Source organism: Macaca thibetana, chromosome X (genome assembly GCF_024542745.1).
Source record: "Macaca thibetana thibetana isolate TM-01 chromosome X, ASM2454274v1, whole genome shotgun sequence".
NCBI lineage: Eukaryota > Metazoa > Chordata > Mammalia > Primates > Cercopithecidae > Macaca > Macaca thibetana.
The window spans coordinates 134,681,525-134,704,634 of NC_065598.1; the positions used below are offsets into that span (position 1 = coordinate 134,681,525).

The 23,110-nt window shown below is 41.1% G+C and overlaps 1 protein-coding gene and 1 non-coding gene across 8 annotated transcripts in view; both read right to left on the reverse strand.

Moving 5' to 3' along the window:
* Positions 1 to 22,891, reverse strand: part of MCF2 (MCF.2 cell line derived transforming sequence) — a 117,350-nt gene extending 94,459 nt beyond the window's left edge. For 2 of the 7 annotated variants that reach the window (XM_050777408.1, XM_050777404.1), the window contains exons 1-2: positions 20,906 to 22,890; positions 6,052 to 6,201 (exon numbers count right to left, since the gene is read on the reverse strand). In XM_050777408.1, the coding sequence (XP_050633365.1) occupies positions 6,052 to 6,103 (52 nt within the window). In that variant the 5' untranslated portion in view covers positions 6,104 to 6,201; positions 20,906 to 22,890. Of the gene's footprint in view, positions 1 to 2,259; positions 2,279 to 6,051; positions 6,202 to 20,905 lie in introns of those variants that run through there. The other 5 variants (XM_050777406.1, XM_050777407.1, XM_050777409.1 and 2 more) reach the window with 4 other exon arrangements.
* LOC126947048 (small nucleolar RNA U13) lies at positions 13,078 to 13,181 on the reverse strand. The gene has a single exon (XR_007722897.1). It is a non-coding gene; the product is annotated as a small nucleolar RNA U13 (small nucleolar RNA).
* Positions 22,892 to 23,110: the final 219 nt, after the last annotated feature.

Sequence of the window (23,110 nt, forward strand, 5' to 3'; positions counted from 1 at the left end):
CTCCTCTCTCTGCTTGTCTTTGCACATCTTATTTCCTTGCCTGGAATACCATTAACGCCACCTATCCCTACCACATTCAATCGCCACCCGCTGTCCAGCTGGACATTTGTGTGCTTCTCTCAAGATTCAACTCATGCATCACTCTCTCCATCAAGTCTTCCCCTAACTCCCTAAGCGAAGCCAATCATTCCCTCTTCTGGCTGCCCCAAGGAAGATTCTGCACACACATATGTCATTAGCTTATTACACTGTAGCGTAATTTCCGGGCCTGAGCAATCCATAAATGGTCATTTTTGACGTGATTGTTCAGAAAGTTATTTACCACAGTGAAAAACTTTGTAAACATATTTTAATATACAAATAGCTTTGAAGTATATGAAATCCATTTACATTTAAAATTGTTGTATTACAGTGTGTACTCTAATCGCATGGCTACAAATCCCTTCCGGGGCAAATGCTGAAAAGGTACAAAAGTACTGCAGGCCCAGGTAAAAACACAGCACAGCAACTGGTGTCCTTTAGGTGTTATGGCAATTGTAATGCCACAGGAATGGGGGCCTGTCAACATGTAGGAGCCTTCAAAAGTGTGAACAGATGAAACATCACACAACTCTAGAAAAAAGAGAAATCACTAGCAGTAAAAATGTCAACTTACATTTCATAGCATAACTAATTTGACCTTTGTGATTAAGCATGCATTCCTCCAAAGGAGTTTTTTGTTGTTGTTTTGTTTTTGTTTTTTTTTTCAGCTCCCAGGACGATGCAGAAGGTAAATGAGAACAAAACGCAAAGTACTTTCCACTGTACTGCACAGAATGTTTCAGCAATATTTTTTTGTAGTCTCCAAAAATTATTTAAATTGCTCGTAAGACCTGAACTCGTTTGTGCCCCATTACCACATTCCCCTTAATGATTTATTACATATAGAAAATAATATTGACCAGCTCAAAACAAAACAAGCAAGACCAAAGAGTTCTGCGTGATGAAGATGCATAGACCACAGCCTTGAATTAATTTCCTCTGGTCTAACTGAAGATGTTTGCATGGCCTCCTTTAGATTTGTGGATAGCACTGAATAAGGAGGTATATTGGGAACATGTGTTGTGGCTATCTGATTTGTGGGAAATTGCCACCAAGTCTATTTTTTGAATACCAAAACTTCCACTGCAAGGCCTAGAACCTAGTAAGTCAAAACTACCTTGGGCGCACAGGAAGGCGCACACATCAATTGCAGCACCTTGCAGACTCCTCTGAAAAGCTCTGGCTGAACTTCAGGTCACAGAGTTGCACTTTGTTCTGAGACTGCCCCCGTGCCCCAGTCAGAATGGCCCCATAGGAACGCAGTCCCACAGCCTGCAGCATCCTCCCTGTTGCACCAACCCCAAAGCTGGGCAACTTCAGCTTGCTAAATGTGAGTGTATCACGACTGGCAAGTGACGAAGTCCATGTGACCCCACTCACTCCCCTTAATCAAACCATGGCAGTGGCCGTAGAGACTTTGTGAGTTACTTGACTTTGCTTTTGTTTGTCCTTCCAGACGAACAAGAGCTTCTGCCTTTGTAGGGAAGCAAGAAGCTCATGGACCAAGATGAAAAGATGCGCTTTTCTGGGTGCAAAGCCCAAGTCAGTGGCAGCAGCTGTTTCCCTACAACTACTCCCCCACCTGTCCTGCCACGGCCAGCTGCTGGTTTCAGAACCCAGAACCCGAGTGCCTTTTTGACTTGGTTTCCTCCACATGCGTTATGGGAAAAACAAAAGCAAAAACATTGCTTTTTCAACTTCAGGGAATATTACAAGGGAAGTGCACTCCTCAAGGAGGCTGGGTTCTGCTGTGTGAGATGCAGTGTTGACACTCTATTCCCACTTCTCCGGGGACGCACCAAAGTGGGTGAGAAGGGGATAGAAGACCAGAACCAGCAATGGCAGAGACATTCTCATACCGCTTCCTGCACTTTCCCACAGTCCTCCTGCAGTGTCCGAGTTGAGAGCAGAGCTGCACGCCCGCAGCGCGGCAGCTGGCCAGAGGAACAGAGAACGGATGACCCAGCGAGTTCGTGACTGGGAGAGCCACTGCAGCACGAAAGCGTGTGTGCGCGCGGTGGGCGGAGGGCGGTGTGTGGACTGGAAGACAAAGTGCGCGCCGGGCGGGCTGTGGACTGGAAAATAAAGAAAAGCCGGGCGGGCTGGGGAGGCAGCAGGCGAGAAGAAGGGCAAGCGAGCCAGAGGCCGCCAGGGAGGAGATGAGAGGAGGGGCCTTACCTGCCACGAAGACTGCTTGCAGGAGGCAGAGGTAGTTCTTCCCGTACTTCTCGGCAATCCTCACGCGCTGCAGGGCCATGGCCATGTCCACCTGCAGAGGGATCGCCTGGGCTATCGGCATGAAAGTGCAGCCGTCTGGGTTCTGGGGCAGGCCTGGGATCCTGCCGCACGACACTGGGGTCCACGGCGCCGAAGCGGCAGCTTGGGGTATGTGCCTGGCAGCCCGCCTTGGCGAACCCAGGTGGGGCCGGGCCCCTGCCGCTGCCATCCTCACGCTGGAGTCCCGGGCAGGGCCGCTACTCCAGCCAGCAGCTGCCCAGCTCTGACTCGGGCGCCGCCGCTGCTCGCTCAGGCACTGCCGGAGGCGTACAGCCCCTGACTCGGCTCAGCCCAGCCGCGCCGCAGCCGCCAGTCCTCCGGAGCCCCTCTAGTAGGGACAGAGGCGCAGGGGCCTGAGAGGTCCGCGCGCGCAGAGTCCGGGAACTTGTTAGGAGTTTGGGGCTCCGGCGGAGCGCTCTGTTCACCGCCGCTGCGGGGGCAACTCTCCCTGGGTGCGCACACCCACGCCCCCTCTTAGCCACCGGTGAATGAAAGGAGGCGGGGGCTGTGGAGGAGGGACGCAAGGAGCCAAAAGGGAGAATTTCTGCCGAGATGCCCATTTTCGAGGGACGAAAGGCCAGCCTAGGTTAGCACCTGTGGTGGGAGAGACAGCCCAGCCTCGCACTCTCATGGCAACTCATGCAAGTCTTGGCGGTTCCTTAGCATCCTGGCCAGTATCCACCTGGGCAAAGACGGCGCAAGGGAGTTACACTGTGTGAGCACATGCAGGCCGCCCAGTCAGTGCTACCGTCTGTGCCCCAAGAGGATACGAGCCCTGAATAGTCTGAAAGGCCCTGTGCTGAAGCCGAAATATGTCCTCCGAGGATGCAAACAAACACACAGACATACTCTGATCTCGGTCTTTGGATATGCCAAGTCCCACGCCCTTCAGGTCCCAAATGCCAAGCCCCCTGTATAGACACTTGAGCTGCCATCTGCCATGGGCATGAGAGACTTGACACGCTTTAGAGAGGACACGAGAAAATGGAAAGGCAAGAGGAGGCACCCCGTTTAAGAAGCCAAATGGAAAACGAAAGGAGCTAGAGCTCCTTCCTTGCCCTGAACCCAAAGCCCTCAAAGACTGGGCTAAGGGAAGATGGAGCTCCGCAGTGCCTGGAAGGAAAGGGGTATGCAGGACCTGAGGGAGCCCTGCTTGTGAAGCAGTAGCCGGCTGAGGAGAGGCCTGGGGTGTTAGCATTTAAAAAAAATGTGTGTCTGAAGCCGAGCTAATGCCATAGGGATTCGCCCCAATTTTGCTCTAATGCTTAGAAGTCCTGATGGGAATTGCAAATGCCACATGTCACTTTTTTCTTTAATACTTATCCTCTTCAAAATTTTCTGGCGGGAGAGTGGACTAATATTATACAGGCCAATCATTCCAAGTAGATCTCTTATGAACAATCACCAATTTATACCCGAGGAAAGTGGGGGTAGGCAAGTGCAAAAGGCAGAGTGAGTAAGGGAGGAACACACACACACACACGTCCCCGCTACAAGCACACACCTCTTCCCCTAGCCTTGCTTTTCCAACTTCTGGGAGTTGATTTGTATATTTTTATCTGAATGTGTAAGTTATTTGAATGTGTTAAGTCAACCAGGCAGAATGTTTGCCAGACTCTCTCTTGAACGTGTGCAGAGGGTAGAGGAGCAACCAGTTAAAATTTCCGCACTACTGTGGATAGGATGACATTAAGAATTCTACTAATGTGGCAGTTGTTGTAAAATAAGTTAAAAATAAATAAGACACAAATGAGGGGTAGTCTATAAAAGTTCTAAATAACAACCTAGGAAGACATTTTTAAAATCTAACAATGGGAAAGACTTTCCATAGCATAATTTAAAAATATGAGATTGATCTGCAAATGGACAGATGCCCTGCCATGTTGTCAAGTGTAAAAAAGTAAGATGCAAAACAATATTTATTGTTTGATCCCTTATTTTAAACACTATACGTGTGTATGGTGATAGAAAATGATTGGGAAGGATACAAACTGCTAACAGTGTTGATCTCTGTAAAGTGAAATTGGAAAGCACTTGGTTATAGGAGAAATCTCATGTTTTTTGCTTAATAAGTATGTTAAACTTTTTACAGTTATTAGCAACTGTTATTTTTGTAACTCCTTTTTTTAAAAAGAAGGAAATAAATGGAAAAATAACTTTAGGTTTAGAAAGCTATTAGAAACTTAACAAGATAAAAGAATGTTTTCTACATATGTAAAAAATATAAAAATCTAAAAGGAAAAATTTTAAACTTCTGTATAATTAAAAACATAAACAAAAGTCAAATCACAAATGGGAGGTTATTTACAAAGAAATAAGGTAACCAAAAAAATAATATCCTTCAAGGGATCCAGAATAGCCAAAACAATCTTGAAAAAAAAAAAAAAAAAAAAAAGAGGACTCACACTTCCTGATTTAAAACCTTACTACAAAGCTGCAATAATCAAATCAGTGTGATACTAATATAATGATAGACTTATAGATCAATAGAATAGAACTGCGAATCCAGAGAAAACCCTTGCATCTAAGGTAAATTATTTGTGACCATGGTGCCAAGACAATTCAATGGAGAAAGAATAGTCTCTTCAACAAATTGTGAACCTTAAAATGTACATACCCTTTAACTTGAGGATCTCTCCTACAGAAATAATCAGAGATTTTTGACAAAAGTTTATATGCAAAGCATTATTAATTATAGCCCCAAATTGGATACAACCCACACATCAAACAATAGCAGGATAATAAATTATGATACATCCCTAAATGGATATCCATAAATCCATTATCCATAATGGATTTTATGGATGTTTTATCCATAAGTGCATACAATGGATTGTTACACATATCAATTATTAAAAATGGCATTCCTTGTAGTGATGGAACTGTTCTGTATCTTGATTCTATCAATGCCAATATTCTGCTTGTGATATTGTACTATATGATTTTGCAAGATGTTACCATTGGGGGAAACTTGGTAAAGGGGATACAAGATCTCTCTGTATTATTTCTTTTTTTTTCTTGAGATGGAGTCTTGCTCTGTCACCCAGGCTGGAGTGCAGTGGCACGATCTCGGCTCACTGCAACCTCTGCCTTCTGGGTTCAAGCAATTCTGATGCCTCAGCCTCCTGAGTAGCTGGGATTACAGGTGCACGCCACCACACCGGCTAATTTTTGTATTTTTAGTAGAGATGGGGTTTTGTCATGTTGGCCAAGCTGGTCTCGAACTCCTGACCTAAAGTGATCCGCCCACCTTGGCCTCCCAAAGTGCTGGGATTACAAGCGTGAGCTATCACGCCCAGCCTCTGTGTATTATTTCTTACAGCTGCTTATGAATCTAGAATTATCTTAAAAAGTCTAATTTTTAAAATGAAATTATTGAAGGATTTTTAAGAACACGAGAAAATGATCATGACCTTATGTTGATTGACTTATCTGCATGCAAGATGAATATGCAGTATAATTTCAACTACGTGCTATCTATAAGCATTGAAAGAATGCTGGAAAAAACATTGAGTGGATGGATAGATGATAGCCAAATATGAGAGAGGGAGAGAAAGCCTAAGCTCACATGAGCTCCTTCTGTGTCATCCATAAAATCATTAATTATGCAGTCATTGAAAATAATTACCTCTTCTCTGAAGCTTTGCTAGACTCCCTGAACCAAACACCTTCTTTCATGCCCGTTCATCCTACCTTTCTCAAGCTGATTCTTATCATGTGTTGCAATTGTTTGCAGGTCTATCATTCAGAAATACTCTGAGGCCCTTGATGCCAGGAGAAATGTCTTATTAAGCACTGTCTTCCAGGGCTTGGCATATAGTAGGCCCTCAAAATGTGGGTTACCTGAATGGGTGAATAAAGTGACAATGAGTGAACATCAGTCTTAATTTTACTGCCGACCCTTATTGGAAAGAACACTAATCTCAGGGTTTTTCAGGTCTGAAGAAAAAGACGCATAGCTGTAACTCAGTCTTTAATTTGCATAGCACATTCAGATTCATCTACATTACTTTATAATGCAGTCTTTGGGGCCTTACAATGTAACTAACTCTTTCGGAAATAAGGCCCTTTGGTATTATTTCATTAATGCCCTTGGATGAATTCTAAGGATAAACCAGCCTTATACCAAATTTCTCTCTCTAATGTGATGTAGTAAGGTGTTACACCATTTGCCTAAATCTTACCCCTCCTGAGTAGGACACAGGGAATTTGAGTAACAGGGAATACCCTCCCTCCTTCCCTCCCTCCCTCCCTCCCTTCCTTCCTTCCCTCCCTCCCTCCCTCCCTCCCTCCCTCCCTCCCTCCCTCCCTCCCTCCCTTCCTTCCTTCCTTCCCTCCCTCCCTCCCTCCCTCCCTCCCTCCCTCCCTCCCTTCCTTCCTTCCTTTTCTTTTCTTTCTTTTCTTTCTTTCTCTTTTCTTTCTTTCTTTTTCTTTCTTTTCTTTGTTTTCCTTCCTTCCTTTCTTTTCTTTCTCTTTCTTTCTTTCTTTCTTCTTTTTCTTTCTTTTCTTTCTTCCTTCCTTCCTTCCTTCCTTCCTTCCTTCTCTTCTCTTCTTTTCTTTTCTTTTTGTTTGAGACAGAGTCTGGAGTACTGGCGTACAGTGGCTCAATCTCAGCTCACTGCAGCCTCCACCACCTGGACTCAAGTGATCCTCGCGCCTCAGCCTCCCAAGTAGGTGAGATTACAGTTGCATGCCACCATGCCTGGCTAATTTTTCTTTTTTTCTTTTTTTTTTTTTTTTAGTAGAGATGGGGTTTCACCATGTTGGCCAGGCTAGTCTCAAACTCCTGTCCTCAAGTAATCTGCCCACCTTGGCCTGGAATATTATTTCATTATAGTAAATTAGGCATATGTTTTGAGAAACCAGAACGTCTGAAATGCTGAAAATGGAAGTAGGCAATAAAATTAAAAATATCCTTACTACCTTTGATTTTGAGAGGTTCTACAGAATTCAGGAAGTCTATTGACATGTGAGGGGGTTACCAAATGAAAACTCCTCATTTGTAGAATAAGGATAATAGCAACTTCACAATTTATATAAATTACTTATGATTATATAAAGGACTGTATCAAGTTTCACACATTAGGTTCTTTGCCATGTATGCAGGGGACATTGGTAGTTTTTGCCTGCCTAGTTGGCATCTGTGTACTTCAACATTCCTATGGAGAGTCCCTGTTCCATTCTAAATCCATGTGACACAGGTGAGACTTCCAGCAAACCCCCACTTCAGGGCAGGAGGGTAGTCCAGGCCAAAGAAATCAGCGTGTTCTGTCCCCATGGCCACTGTGATAAGTTTGAAGCAATGATACACAATCCCAGGAATTTCTAGAACCAATGAAAGGTAGAAATTATCTTCACTGAATTGTTCGTTACAAAGATGAGGTAAGCCTAAGGCTGCAAAGACAGGCTGCCTGAAAATGAAACCAATATCATGAAAACAGGGCTGATACATATAAACAGATTCCTAATGATATTATTTGAACATCTGGATCCAGCCATGACTGAAGAAATATCCACCCACTAGATTTTTCAGTTACATAGATCAATAAATTTTCTTTTGTCCTTAAACTAGCTTACAGTTGGGGTTCTATCATTTGCAACCAAAAGAATCCAAACTAATACATTATGACTGATACATTATAATCTAACTCCAGATTGGCATCATGGAGCCTTCTTAGATGTATGTAAAAATCCTGAAAAGTATGTTAAATGCAAGGGAGTCATTTTGACACCCTCAGCTAAGTAAGCCCAAAGAGATTGATCAATGAATTGACCTGAATCCAGGCCCTGACATTGACTTAATGTTTATCCCTTCTCAGGAAATTCCTCAGAAATTTTATTCTTATATGTTTCCATTTATAGATCTTCAATTTCGTGCCATTTTAAAGGCCAAAACTTTCCTTTCCAAAGAAAACACTGTTTCAGAGGTAAATATGATTTCTGTTGTGCTTTAAAAGAAGTAGCTCCTTTAAAACTTGCTCTGGGCCAGACGCGGTGGCTCACGCCTGTAATCCTAGTACTTTGGAAGGTCAAGGTAGTTGGATCACCTGAGCCCAGAAGTTCAAGACCAGCCTGAGCAGCAAAGGGAGACCCCGTCTCCATAAAAAATACAAAAATCAGCCAGGTGTGGTGGTGTATCCCTGTAGTCCCAGCTACTCTGGGGTCTGAAGTGGGAGGCTCACCTGAGCCCGGTTGGAGGTCAGGGATTGAGGCTGCAGTGAGCCACGATTGTGCCACTGTACTCTAGCCTTGGTGACAAAGCGAGACCCTGTCTCAGAATAAAAACAAAAATAAAAATCCTTGCTCTGTTCTGATGGCCAAAGGCTGTGTAAAAAGTTTAAGAATATTTCCAATGCAATTATATTTGTAGTCGAGCAAACAAGTACTTCTGTAAATGTTGGCAGTCCTTTTATGAAATGCTTTGAGTACTTGCTCAAACGATGATGATATATTGGAAATGCAAATGTTAACTGCTTGGGGCAGAATTAGAGTCAGGAGTAGGAGTTTGGAATCATAACTTCCCAATTCTTTCTTTAATTTTTAGCTAGACCTGCTTCTTTCCACATTAGGCATGATGAGTTTAGGTTCAATGAAATGGGAATAGTTTGTTTCTTTCTGAGTTTCTGTGCCACCCAATCAAATATTTACTGACATGAATTGGGACTCGAGACTGCCATCTGAAAAGATGACCAAGTTAAACAGCTAGAAGACCAAGTTAAACAGCTTGACCTAACAAAACTGGTTTTACCAGACTGGTTATATAGGTCACGTGAAGATAAAAGTATAGGTAATAGACTGTACTATAGGTCCATAGTTGTACATATGACCTGGTTATTTCTCAAAAATATATATTCTTAGGCAACGATGACCAATAAAAAATGTACAACGAGGACTTAGTATGTAAGACATGTTGTTTAGTTCATATAAAGACGAATTTAAAGGATCAAGTCTTTACATGATGAGTAGTTTACCATCTTAATTTGATATACAGTTGCTGTTACTACTAATAATTACAAAATTAATAATAAGTATACATCTTCATTTGCATAATGTTTTAAGCACTTTTTCATCTCTCATCTCATTTGATCCTCCCAACACATGTACAAGGAAGGCCCAGTTTATTTACTGCCACTTTCCAGGTGAGGAGACTGAGGTTTTGAGGAGCTGAGTTTCCGAAGTTTGTGCTGTTTGTCCAAAGCATAACTAGAACTAGACTGTAAGTTGGCTGACTCTGATCCTAGCATTTCTGAAGTGAAAACAACCATACCAATGAATTATAATTTTGCAGATCTGTAGCTTGATAACATTACGCCAGAATAAAATTCCGTAATTCTCAGTCTTCCTCTGTCTTAAAGGAATCTTAGTGCTTATAAAGCTTATAAAGTCTAGTCTCCCAATCCACGAATAGATTCACCTCTTAGCAATTACTGTATCATTTTTAAGGATTCCAGTATTCCAGAATATCATATTTTTTATTGTAACAGCATTATTGAGATAGACTACACATGCCATACAAGTCTCCCATTTAAAGTGTACAATTCAATGGTTTTAATATATTCACAGAGATGTACAACCATCACAATCTAATTTTAGAACATCTCATCATCCCCAAAAGAAACCTGTACCCTTTAGCTGTCACTTCCTAAGGCCCCACATCACCACCAGCCCTAGGAAACCACTAATCTATTTTCTGTCTCAATGGATCTACCTATTCTGGACATTTCACGCAGATGGAATCCTGCAATACGTAGCTTTTATATTTGGATTCTTCCACTTAGCACGTTCTCCAGGTTTAACCATGCTGTAGCATGTATCAGTATTTCATTCCTTTTTAACGCTGAATAATACTTCCTTGTATGGCTAGACCACATTTTGTTTATTCATGCATCAGTTGATAGATACCATGTTTTTAAAATATAGAAATATTGAAACCCTGATATTTTAAAACAAAGTATTTTTTCTCCTAAGAACATTGTCATTTTTATCTGAAATCTAATCTTTGGATGTGCACAGAGAATATCCTGTATTAAAATTTCAAGCTAGAGATACACTCATTTCGAAAGTATTCTCAGGACAGACTTTCCAAGGCCTCTTATTGTTGTTGAAATAGCTAGTTCTGGGTTACTTGTGTGGTCGAGCATCTTTTTCTGTTTCCTAGTCATTTATCTGTTCTTTCAGAGTCTGTTTGTGTCCTTGGTCTTCTTTCCGAGGAGTAAACTTAGAATAGGGTGTGGGCATTAAATTGGGGACATGAGAACGAAGTTGTGATGGAGGATGATGAAAGGAGAGAAATAGGTGCTGGGAGATTCTTAGGCCCAGTTTCCATTGTTTTCCCTTTCACCTGACCACTTCCTTTTCTCTGGTTTAGGTTCCTTCTGCTTCCTTCCTCCTTTTCCATCCAAGCCAGATTTCTTTTCTTAGGAGCCTACCCCTCCTATGATAATTTGTTCTACCCAGAATCTTCATTCTCAATCATCCTATCTGGAGGCACTCAATCCAGAAGGACAGAACAGCCTCATCTGAGCCTCCCCCAGGAGGAACAGCACGTTATAATATTGGGAAGAAGATGATAGCCGTATCTCCATTTTAATAGAATACTGATATTTTGGCATGACTTGAAATGCCGTTGTAGCTGGAGGAGAGTGTCACCACCACTACCCATATTCAGACCAAGCCATGGATCCAGGGGCCTTAGGGGTCAGCTGAAACCCAGAGGTCTGCAGCATTTGTGCTACATCTCAGTCACTGGCTCTGTGGCTGTTGCTATTGCAGACCCCTCCCAAGCCACTGTGGTTCTTCAGGATGCAAAGAAAGACACTCCCTTCCTTACCTTCCCCTCAATGTTTAAAGGCTGTTTCATGCAATAATTAGTCCGTGTAGTTTGAAATGGCAGATGAAACACACTATTTTCACTATTTTTGGAAGGTCAAAAGTAGACAAAGTCATGAGTCAATGTTCAGGGAACCCCAGCTTAGGATGAGGTGGGAGATAGGCTCACAGAAAGGAATATGGACCAAAGGGAAGCCTTGCGATTTGGAGACAGCAGGTACTGTGAAGGGTAGGAGTGAGGCTCATGCCCCAAAACAGTGACATTCATTAAAAGACTCTAATGTGGGAAAAGTCCCTCCTGCCTCCCCAGATCCACCCATTATTGAAGGACAGCACCCACACATAGCACATCCCCTCCTCCCAAGGGAGTAGAGACTTCTCTGGGGAAACTGAAGGCCCTCTGGAGGAAAAACTTCCCAATCTGGTATTTACAGGTTTCCCGTTATAAGATTCTATACCTCCTCTTGGTCACCCTAAAGCAATAATTTCCAGTTGGCAACCCTCTCCTATAAACTCCCCCATCAGTTTTTCTGGATGTCATCTTTAAATACGAACAGGCAGGCTAAGATCACCAAATGTTTGAGGTAAGTCACCGTGATGGTTACTTTTACGTGTCAACTTGGCTAGGCTATAATTAATCAATCAAACACTAATCTGGGCCTCGCTGTGAGGTTTTTGTATATATGATTAATTTCTACAATCTGTTGACTTTAAACAAAGGGGATTATCCTTGAAAACCTGGGGCCGGGCGCGGTGGCTCAAGCCTGTAATCCCAGCACTTTGGGAGGCCGAGGCGGGCGGATCACAAGGTCAGGAGATCGAGACCACAGTGAAACCCCGTCTCTACTAAAAATACAAAAAATTAGCCAGGCGCGGTGGCGGGCGCCTGTAGTCCTAGCTACTCAGGAGGCTGAGGCAGGAGAATGGCGTGAACCCAGGAGGCGGAGCTTGCAGTGAGCCGAGATCGCGCCACTGCACTCCAGCCTGGGCAACAGCGTGAGACTCCGTCTCAAAAAAAAAAAAAAAAAGAAAAAAAAAAAAAGAAAACCTGGGTGGCTCATCCAATCAGTTGAAAGGTCTTAACAGCAAAACTAAAATTTCCCTGAAGGAGAAGAAATTCTGCCTCAAGTCTGAGGTGTCAACTCCTGCCTGAGAATTTCCAGCCTGCTGGCCTGCTTTATATATTTCAAACTTGCCTAGCCAGCACCCCAGGATCCTGAAAATCAATTTCTTGAAATAACCACCTGCCTACTACAAAAACACCTTCTCTCTGTCTCTTCCTTTCTCCGCCTCTGTGTGTCTCACTCTGTCAATAGATTACACATGCATGTATATAATGTATATAATACACAATTTAAACATACACAAATGTAAAGCACACACGTAAGATTCTACACATACATGTACAAAGTTTACTAGTTCTTGTTTCTCGGGTAGAACCCCAACAGACAGAGGTCACCAAATGCAAAAGGAGACCAAGACAAACAGTGAAAATGATCTGGGCCCTGCCTGCTTTGTCAATCTTAACCTCGTACACTTTGCTCCAACCACACTAGCCTTCCTGGTGTTCCTGGAACACAGAGTGCTTGTTCTTTCCTCAGAGTCCATCACCCCTGGGGCTGCCTCCCACTGCAATGGTTTACCTGGCCTGCTATCCAGATTGTATTCAGGTCTCTGATTAAGTACTATCACAGCAGAGACATGGTCCCAGTCTACTCTTTAAAACAGACATCCCCCTACTCCCATATGCTCTATCCACTGAATTTTGTTCATTCATAGCAATGACAACTTCCTTAAATAATAGTATTTATCTGTATATTTACTAGTTTTTTTCTCTGACAAGAAAAAAATACCTACAACAGGAACCTTTTACGTCTTTTTTTCCCTTCATGTCAGACGGGTAATGTGCCAATGTTGTAACAAGTTTTGAGGGAGGCACATCTCACACATGTACATGAAAACCCAATCATCACGTTTATGAACTAAAGAAGGATCTTTTTGTGTCTTGTTCACTATTGTGTCCCCATCACCTAACACAGTGCCTGGTCCTTTAAGAGGTGAAGAGATGATATATGGACGGAATGATAAATGGAAAAAAATCTCTGAAAGAAACAGACGTAGTTCAGGGAACAGTGAACTTTAAAAACAATGCTAATTGGTTACACACTGAAAGGTTCAAATCCTTATTATAATCCATAAACAATAAGGGAATACTGTGAACAAAGAACAATTGGAGAAAAAGAAAGAGAGCTTTTAGACCTGAAAAACATTGGTGAAACTTTAAAACCTCCACAGAAGCGTCCGAAGCTACCAACACAATGTCACTGAATGCAAAGTTAGGAAGGGAAGTGCAGAGTTGACCCTCACTAGCTGGTTCGAGCCAATATCAGCACAACACTGATAGGTGCAGGTAGCTGATGTGGTAGACGCTGTAACGTGCCCTTCAGATCCTCCTTCAGGAAGGAAGGACGTATTGCCCCATCTGTTGAGAAGGCTGGCAGATAAGTCTTTGGCTGTCAGCCTTATTCAGGGATTGCCTCAACTGAAAAGAGCTGCCTAACCAAGGTCACAGCCCCTTCCAAAGGCATCCCACATTAAATGACTGAACGACTTGGGGTATCAGGGGCTAGTTCCCTGGTCCCAAATGGGGACCACACTGGCAAATTATCCAATCTTTAGAATTTCTTGTAAGGCTGTATGAGGCTTCTGTCACGAAGCCTTCTTCCTTCTCTTCCCTACTCTTCTGCATGTGTTAATCCCAGTAATGTGCCTTAATATACCTCCTGTATCTATTTTCTCTTCTAAGTCATGAATTGCAGTCATTAGATGATAGTGATCAGGAGGAGAGAGAGGAGTGAGTGTGGAAAATTTGAAGAAATAAGGGAAGGGTGAAATTGTTATTTGAGAGTGAGAAATTGAGTTTCTAGCAAAGTATAGTGGAATTGTCTCAGTGTTGAGTGAGAAAAAAGATAAGAGACAAGAAGAATAAATTCAGGAGGTCCAATATCTCACAGGAATCCAAGAGAAAAAAAGAACAGAGAAAATGGGAAAGGATAGGCTGGGCACGGTGGCTCATGCCTGTAATCCCAGCACTTTGGGAGGCCGAGGAGGGGGGATCACCTGAGGTCAGGAGTTCAAGACCAGCCTAGCCAACATGGTGAAACCCCATCTCTACAAAAATACAAAAATTAGCTGGGCATGACAGAGGGTGCCTGTAATCCCAGCTACTCGGGAGGCTGAGGCAGGAGAATTGCTTAAACCCTGGAGGTGGAGGTTGCAGTGAGCCAAGATTGTGCCATTGCACTCCAGCCTGGGTGACAGAGCAAGACTCTGTCAAAACAAAACAAAACAAAACAAACAAACAAAAAACAAAAAACACACACAAGGGAAAATTGGGAAGGATATTTCAAAGAAATAATAGAAGAAATAGAAAAAAAGTTTTCCGGAACTGAAGAACAAGAATATTTGTATTAAAAGAGCCTATCAAATGCAAAATGAGATTATTCAGAAATAACTACACTGATAGACATCCTTATGAATTTTAAAGTATACCACAGACATGATAGAGAACTTAAATATTTATAGATGGAAAGAAGTAAATATCTTACAAAGGATCAATAGGCACAGAGAAAGCTTTCAATAACTTCCAACATCCCTTCATGATAAAACCCCTCAACAGACTAGGTATCAAAAAAATACATCAAAATAATAAGAGCCATTCATGACAAACCCACAGTAAACATCATATTGAATGGGCGAAATGTGGAACTATTCATCTTGAGAACCAGAACAAGATAAGGATGCCCTCTCTCCACTCCTATTCAACATAGTACTGGAAGTCCTAGCCAGAGAGATCAGGCAAGAGAAAGATGCCTCCACGTATGAAAAGAAGTCACACAATCTCTTTTCCTTGATGATATGAATCTATACTTAGAAAATTTTAAAGATGCTGCCAAAAGGCTCCTAGAAATGATAAACAACTTAAGTAAAGTTGCAGGATACAAAATTAATGTACAAAAATCAGTACTATTTCTATGTATCCACAACATCCAGGCTGAGAGTGAAATCAAGAACACAGTCCCCAAAATGTAACAAATCACCACTAAAGAACTTACTCATGTAACCAAACACCACCCGTTCCCCAATAACCTGTGGAAATGAAAAATTAAACAAAAATAAAGAACACAATCCCACTTACAATAGCCACAAAGAAAATGAAATACCTAGAAATACACCTAACCAAGGTGAAAAGTCTCTACAAGGAGAACTACAAAACACTGCTGAAAGAAATCAGGAATGACACAAATAAATGGAAAAACATTCCATGTTCACGGATTGGAAAAATCAATATCATAAACATGGCCATACTGCCCAAAGCAATTTACAGATTCAGTGCTATTCCTATCAAACTGCTAATCACATTCTTCACAGACTTAGAAAGAAAAACTATTCTAAAATTCACATGGAACCAAAAAAGAGCCCAAATAACTAAAGCAATCCAAAGCAAAAAGAACAAAGACGGAGGCATCACACTACCCAACTTCAAACTATACTATAAAGCCACAGTAAACAAAACAGCTTGGGTGGCTGGGCACAGTGGCTCACACCTGTAATCCCAGCACTTTGGGAGGCTGAGGTGGGCAGATCACTTGAGGTCAGGAGTTTGAGACCAGCCTGGCCAACATGGTGAAACCCCATCTCTACTAAAACATACAAAAATCAGCTGGGTGTCATGGCGGGCACCTGTAACTCCAGCTACTGAGGAGGCTGAGGCAGGAGAATTGCTTGAATCCAGGGGCAGAGGTTGCAGTGAACTGAGATCATGCCATTGCACTCCAGCCTGGGTGACAGAGTGAGACTCAGTCTCAAAAACAAACAAATAAAGACAGCTTGGTAGTGGTACAAAAACAGATACATAGACCAAAGGAACAGAATAGAGAGCTCAGAAATAAAGCTGCACAGCTACAACCATCTAATCTTTGACAAGGCCAACCAAAACAAGCAATGGGTAAACAATTCCATATTCAGTAAATGGTGCTGAGATAACTGGCTAGCCATACGCAGAAGACTGAAGCTGGACCCCTACCTTTCTCCATATGCAACAATTAACTAAAAATGGATTAAAGATTTTAATGTAAGATCTCAAACTATAGAAATTCTGGAAGAAAACCTAGGAAATACTCTTTTTGACATTGGCCTTGGAAAGAATTTTTGTCTGAGTCCCTAAAAGCAATTGCAACAAAACCAAAAATAGATAAGTGGGACCTCATTAAACTAAAGAGCTTCTGTACAGTAAAAGAAACTACCAGCAGAGCAAACAGACAACCTACAGAATGGGAGAAGATATTTGTAAACTATGTATCTGACAAAGGCCTAATATTCAAAATCTATAGGGAACTTAAATAAATTAACAAGTAAAAACCAAATAACACCATTAAAAAGTGGGCAAATGACATGAACAGACACTTTTTGAAAGAAGACATACAAGTGGCCAACAAATATATGAAACAATACTTAGCATCACTAATCATCAGAGAAAGGGAAATCAAAACCACAATGAGATACCATCTCACACCAGTCAGAATGGTTATTACTAAAAAATCAAAAAACAACAGATGCTGGCTGGCAAGGCAGCAGAGAAAAGCAAACACTTATACATTGTTGGTGGAAATGTAAATTAGTCCAGCCGCTGTAAAAAGTAGCCTGGAGATTTAAACTTAAAACAAATCTACCACTGGACACAGAAATCCCATTACTGGGTATGCACCCAAAAGAAATTATTCTACCAAAAAGACACATGCATTTGTATGTTCATCACTGCAGTGTTCACAGTAGCAAAGACATGGAATCAACCCAGGTTCCCATCAATGGTAAATGGGATAAAGAAAATGTACCACTCCTATTCAACATAGTGTTGGAAGTTCTGGCCAGGGCAATCAGGCAAGAGAAATAAATAAAGGGTATTCGATTAGGAAAAGAGGAAGTCAAATTGTCCCTGTTTGCAGATGACATGATTGTATATTTAGAAAACCCCATCATCTCAGCCCAAAATCTCCTTAAGCTGATAAGCAACTTCAGCAGTCTCAGGATACAAAATCAATGTGCAAAAGTCAGTAGCATTCTTATACACCAATAACAGACAAACGGAGAGCCAAATCATGAGTGAACTCCCATTCACAATAGCTTCAAAGAGAATAAAATACCTAGGAATCCAACTTACAAAGGATGTGAAGGACCTCTTCAAGGAGAACTACAAACCACTGCTCAATGAAATAAAAGAGGACACAAACAAATGGAAGAACATCCCATGCTCACGGATAGGAAGAATCAATATCGTGAAAATGGCCATACTGCCCAAGGTAATTTATAGATTCAATGCCATCCCCATTAAGCTACCAATGACTTTCTTCACAGAATTGGAAAAAACTACTTTAAAGTTCATATGGAACCAAAAAAGAGCCCGCATTGCCAAGACAATCCTAAGCCAAAAGAACGAAGCTGGAGGCATCACGCTGACTTCAAACTATACTACAAGGCTACAGTAACCAAAACAGCATGGTACTGGTACCAAAACAGAGATATAGACCAATGGAACAGAACAGAGTCCTCAGAAATAATACCACACATCTACAACCATCTGATCTTTGACAAAACTGACAAAAACAAGAAATGGGGAAAGGATTCCCATTTAATAAATGGTGCTGGGAAAACTGGCTAGCCATAAGTAGAAAGCTGAAACTGGATCCCTTCCTTACACCTTATACGAAAATTAATTCAAGATGGATTAGAGACTTAAATGTTAGACCTAAAACCATAAAAACCCCAGAAGAAAACCTAGGCAATACCATTCAGGACACAGGCATGGGCAAGGACTTCATGTCTAAAACACCAAAAGCAATGGCAATAAAAGCCAAAATTGACAAATGGGATCTAATTAAACTAAAGAGCTTCTGCACAGTAAAAGAAATTACCATCAGAGTGAACAGGCAACCTACAGAATGGGAGAAAATGTTTGCAATCTACTCATCCGACAAAGGGCTAATATCCAGAACCTACAAAGAACTCAAACAAACTTGCAAGAAAAAAAAAAAAACCCATCAAAAAGTGGGCAAAGGATATGAACAGACACTTCTCAAAAGAAGACATTTATGCAGCCAACAGACACATGAAAAAATGCTCATCATCACTCGCCATCAGAGAAATGCAAATCAAAACCACAATGAGATGCCATCTCACACCAGTTAGAATGGCGATCATTAAAAAGTCAGGAAACAACAGGTGCTGGAGAGGATGTCGAGAAATAGGAACACTTTTACACTGTTGGTGGGACTGTAAACTAGTTCAACCATTGTGGAAGACAGTGTAGCGATTCCTCAAGGATCTAGAACTAGAAATACCATTTGACCCAGCCATCACATTACTGGGTACATACCCAAAGGATTATAAATCATGCTGCTATAAAGACACATGCACACATATGTTTATTGCAGCACTATTCACAATAGCAAAGACTTGGAACCAACCTAAATGTCCATCAGTGATAGACTGGATTAAGAAAATGTGGCACATATACACCATGGAATACTAAGAAGCCATAAAAAAGGATGAGTTCATGTCCTTTGTAGGGATATGGATGCAGCTGGAAACCATCACTCTCAGCAAACTATCGCAAGAACAGAAAACCAAACACCACACATGTTCTCATTCATAGGTGGGAATTGAACAATGAGAACACTTGGACACAGGAAGGGGAACATCACTTGGACACAGGAAGGGGTGGGGAGAGGGGGGAGGGATAGCATTAGGAGATATACCTAATGTAAATGACGAGTTAATGCGTGCAGCACACCAACATGGCACATGTATACATACATAACAAACCTGCACGTTGTGCACATGTACCCTAGAACTTAAAGTATAATAATAAAAATAAAAAATAAAAGTAAAAAAAAAAAAGAAAGAAAAGAAAATGTGCTACATATACTCTATGGAATACTAGGCAGCCATAAAAAAGGAATGAAATCGTTCTTTGCAGCAACATGCATGGAGCTGGAGGCCATAATTCTAAGCAAGTTAGTGCAGGAACACAAAACCAAGTACCACATGTTCTCATTTATAAATGGGAGCTAAGCATTGAGCACACATGGACATTAATATGGGAACAATAGATATTGTGGACTACTAGAGGGTGCAAGGAGGTGGGGAGGATTAAAAAAAAAAACACTTATTGGGCACTATGCTCACTACCAGGGTGACAGGATCTGTACTTTAAACCTCAGCATCATGTAATATTCCCATATAACAAATCTGCATATTTACCCCCTTATCTAAAATTAAAGTTGAAAAAAAAAATGAAAGAAAATGACATTGAACTTCTCAATAGCAACAGTGGATTCTACAAACTAATGGAAAAATAAATACAAAATCGGGGAGAAAAGGTTTTTCAGCTTGGAATTTTATACTGCGTCAGACTCTCAAACAAAAATGAAGGCTGTCAAAGACATTTTCAGACATAATAATAATTATTATTAATAAAACTTTATAACCCATATAAAGAAGTTAGTAGAGAATGTATTCCCCCCAAAATATGATGAAGTAAATCAACGAAGAGCAAGACAATGAATCTAGGAAACAACGATCCGATATAGGAGCACAGACAAAGGGAATTTCAGAAAGAGATTTTCAGCTAGCCTGGAGAGCAACCAGCTCAGATGAAAAAAAATGAGGACACAGGGCTCTGGGAGGGAGCTGCTCCCATCCCTTTCTACCTCTTTCTCACCAAGTTTGGTGAGTTTTCATTAGGACCTTTTTGGGCCCCTCAAGAAACTTCCAAGAACCTTGCTTATCAGAGAGAAAAAGGATTGGAGTTTCCAACCCTTTCATTCTGAGAAGACCTCTAGGTTCTTCACATACACAGTCCCACTTCTTCCCCAGAAACTTTCTACCTCCACAAATAAATACTATAGAGCAAGAAGAAAATGTGGTTTTGCCTCACTAGAGACCCTGCTTTAAAAAATGTGAGAAACATCACCATATTCTTTTGGAAGATTGCCCTGAAGACCTCCGATTTTTCTTTGCTCCCCAAGTCTACATCCCCCCGGCTACCTTCTGGGGATCAAGGTAGTTCTTGGTCTGGAAAATTCGCGTGCTTAAAAAGAATTGGACACAAATAATGGAATGATCTTTTACCCACTGAAAATAAATAATCTGCTGTCCAAATTTATAAGCCAATCATATGCAAGTTCACAAGGCAATTTCTCAAGTCCTAATCACTATAGGGCTCAGAGACTGAGGCCCATAGATTCCATAGGAACCACACCAAGGTGCAGCCATCCCATGAAGCCCAGATGCACATCAGATTTGTTATACCAATAATTCCAGGTTTACAGTGGTGAGGTTTTAATCCAGAGTTGAGAAATTCCCACCTGCCTTTACTTGGGAATCCTAATTATTTTAGAAGAACCCGAACAGTTGACAAAGAACTGTCAGAGAAACCCAAAGCAGGTTATTGCAGTCTGTATGGATGGATACACCTTTACAAGAACTGCACTGTGTCCTGCAACTCATTGGTCTTAGAAATGGGGGATTCTAGGGAAAAGGGGAAACAACACAAGAATGAAAATGACTGGCTATGGGGGATCCTATCTATAAAAATAGACTGACCCACTCATTGCCCCAATCCATTTCTTATATTAGTCTAAGGTAAAGAAATCCTTACCACAAATGTTTGTTCTTAAGACGGTCGCAGCTTATTCTGTTTCCTCGGCCAAAAGAATGCACAATACTCTCTGCCTGCTCCAAGAACAAAAGCCTTCTTGCTCTTAACATGAAAAAAAGTTTCAAAGCCAATCTGATGTCAGCAACTAAAAGTGTAGAGAAGCCTTGACTTGAAGTAGAACCGAGAAACAAAATTATAAATCATACACTGTATCACAGTAGAGGAAGGAGACCTAATTTTTTTTTATTTACAAGGACAAATCTGGAGAAACAGAACGCCCACTCAAGAGTTAGCCCGACAGTTTGAAAACAAAATACTTTTGCACAAAATGCAGAAGAAGCTGGGCATGTCTTTTTTTTTTTTTTGTACATGACAAATAAAAATTATATGATGTACAATATGATTTCTGATGTATGTATACATCCTGGAATGGCTAAATCAGGCTAATTAATACTTTCTTTACCTCACATATGTATCCTTTTTCTGGTGGGAACATGTAAAATCTACTCCCTTAGCAGTTTTCAAGTATACAATATATTGTTATTAACTATAGTTATCATGATGTACAATAGATCTCTTGGCAGGGTGCAGCGGCTCACACCTGTAATCCCAGCACTTTGGGAGGCTGAGGTAGGTGGATCACTTGAGGTCAGGAGTTTGAGACCAGCCTGGCCAACATGGTGAAACCTCATCTCTACTAAAAATACAAAAATTAGCTGGGCGTGGTGGCAGACACCTGTAATCCCACCTACTCAGGAGGCTGAGGCAGGAGAATCGCTTGAACCCAAGAGGCAGAGGTTGCAGTGAGCTGAGATCACACCACTGCATTCCAGCCTGGGCAATAAAGTGAGACTCCGTCTCAAAAAACATATACAAATAAAAATATGAAAAAATTTAAAAAAATAAAAAAACAGATCTCTTGAACTTTGTCCTCCTGTCTACGTGTAATGATGTATCCCTTGATCAACATCTCCCAAAACCCTGCCCCATCCTCTGGAAACCACCATTCTACTTTCTGCTTCTATGAGTTTGACTTTTTAAGATTCACCATAGGAGTGAGATCATGTAATATTTTTCTTTCTGTGTCTGGATTATTTCACTTAGCGTAGCGTCCTCTAGGTTCATCTGTACTGTCACAAGTGACAGAATTTCATTCTTTTTTAAAGGCTGAATAGCATTCCTGTATGTGTGTGTGTGTGTGTGTGTGTAGTGTATATATGTACACACACACCATATTTTCTTGAGGTTGCTTCCATATCTTGGCGATTGTGAATAGTGCTGCAATGAACATGGGAGTGTAGATATGTCTTTGACAGACTGATTTCATTTTCTTTGGATATATACCCAGTAGTGGCATTGCTGGATCATATGGTAATTGATCATATGACCATAAATGCCTGGATTTTTTCTGGGCCAAAACATCCATACTGTTTTCCATAATGGCTGTACTAATTTACATTCCCACCAGCAAAGGCTCCCTTTTCTCCACATCCTCACAAGCACTTGTTATCTTATGTTTTTGATAACTGCTACCCTAACAGGTACAAAGTGTTCTCTAAATGTGGTTTTAATTTGCATTTTTGTGATGATTAGTGATATTGAACATTTTGTCATATACTGGTTGGCCATTTGTATGTCTTCTTTTTAAGAAATGTCTACTCAGGTTCTTTGACCATTTCTAATTGGGTTATTTACTACTTCTTTTTGCTATTGAGTTCTTTATATATCTTGGGTATTAATCACTTATCAGATGTATGGTCTGTAAGTATTTTTCTCATTCCTAGGTTGTCTTTCGACTCAGTTGTTTCCTTTGATGTACAGAAAACTTTTTAGTTTAATGCTATCCCATTTGTCTATATTTCCTTTTGTTGTCTGTGCTTTTGGGGTCATATCCAAAACATCTCTGCCTAATGTCAAGAAACGTTTCTTCTATGTTATTTATTTATTGTGAATGGACACATAGCAAATACACACACACACACACACACACACACACACACACATCCTGGAATGGCTAAATCATATATACATATCAATCATATATATGTATATATACGTATATATATGTATACATATGTGTATGTATATGGAGTGCAGTGTGATGTTTTAATACATGTATACATTGTAAAATGATGAAATCAGGGTAATTAGCATATCCATGACCTCATATATTTGTCATATCATTGTGTTAAGAACATTCAGTTT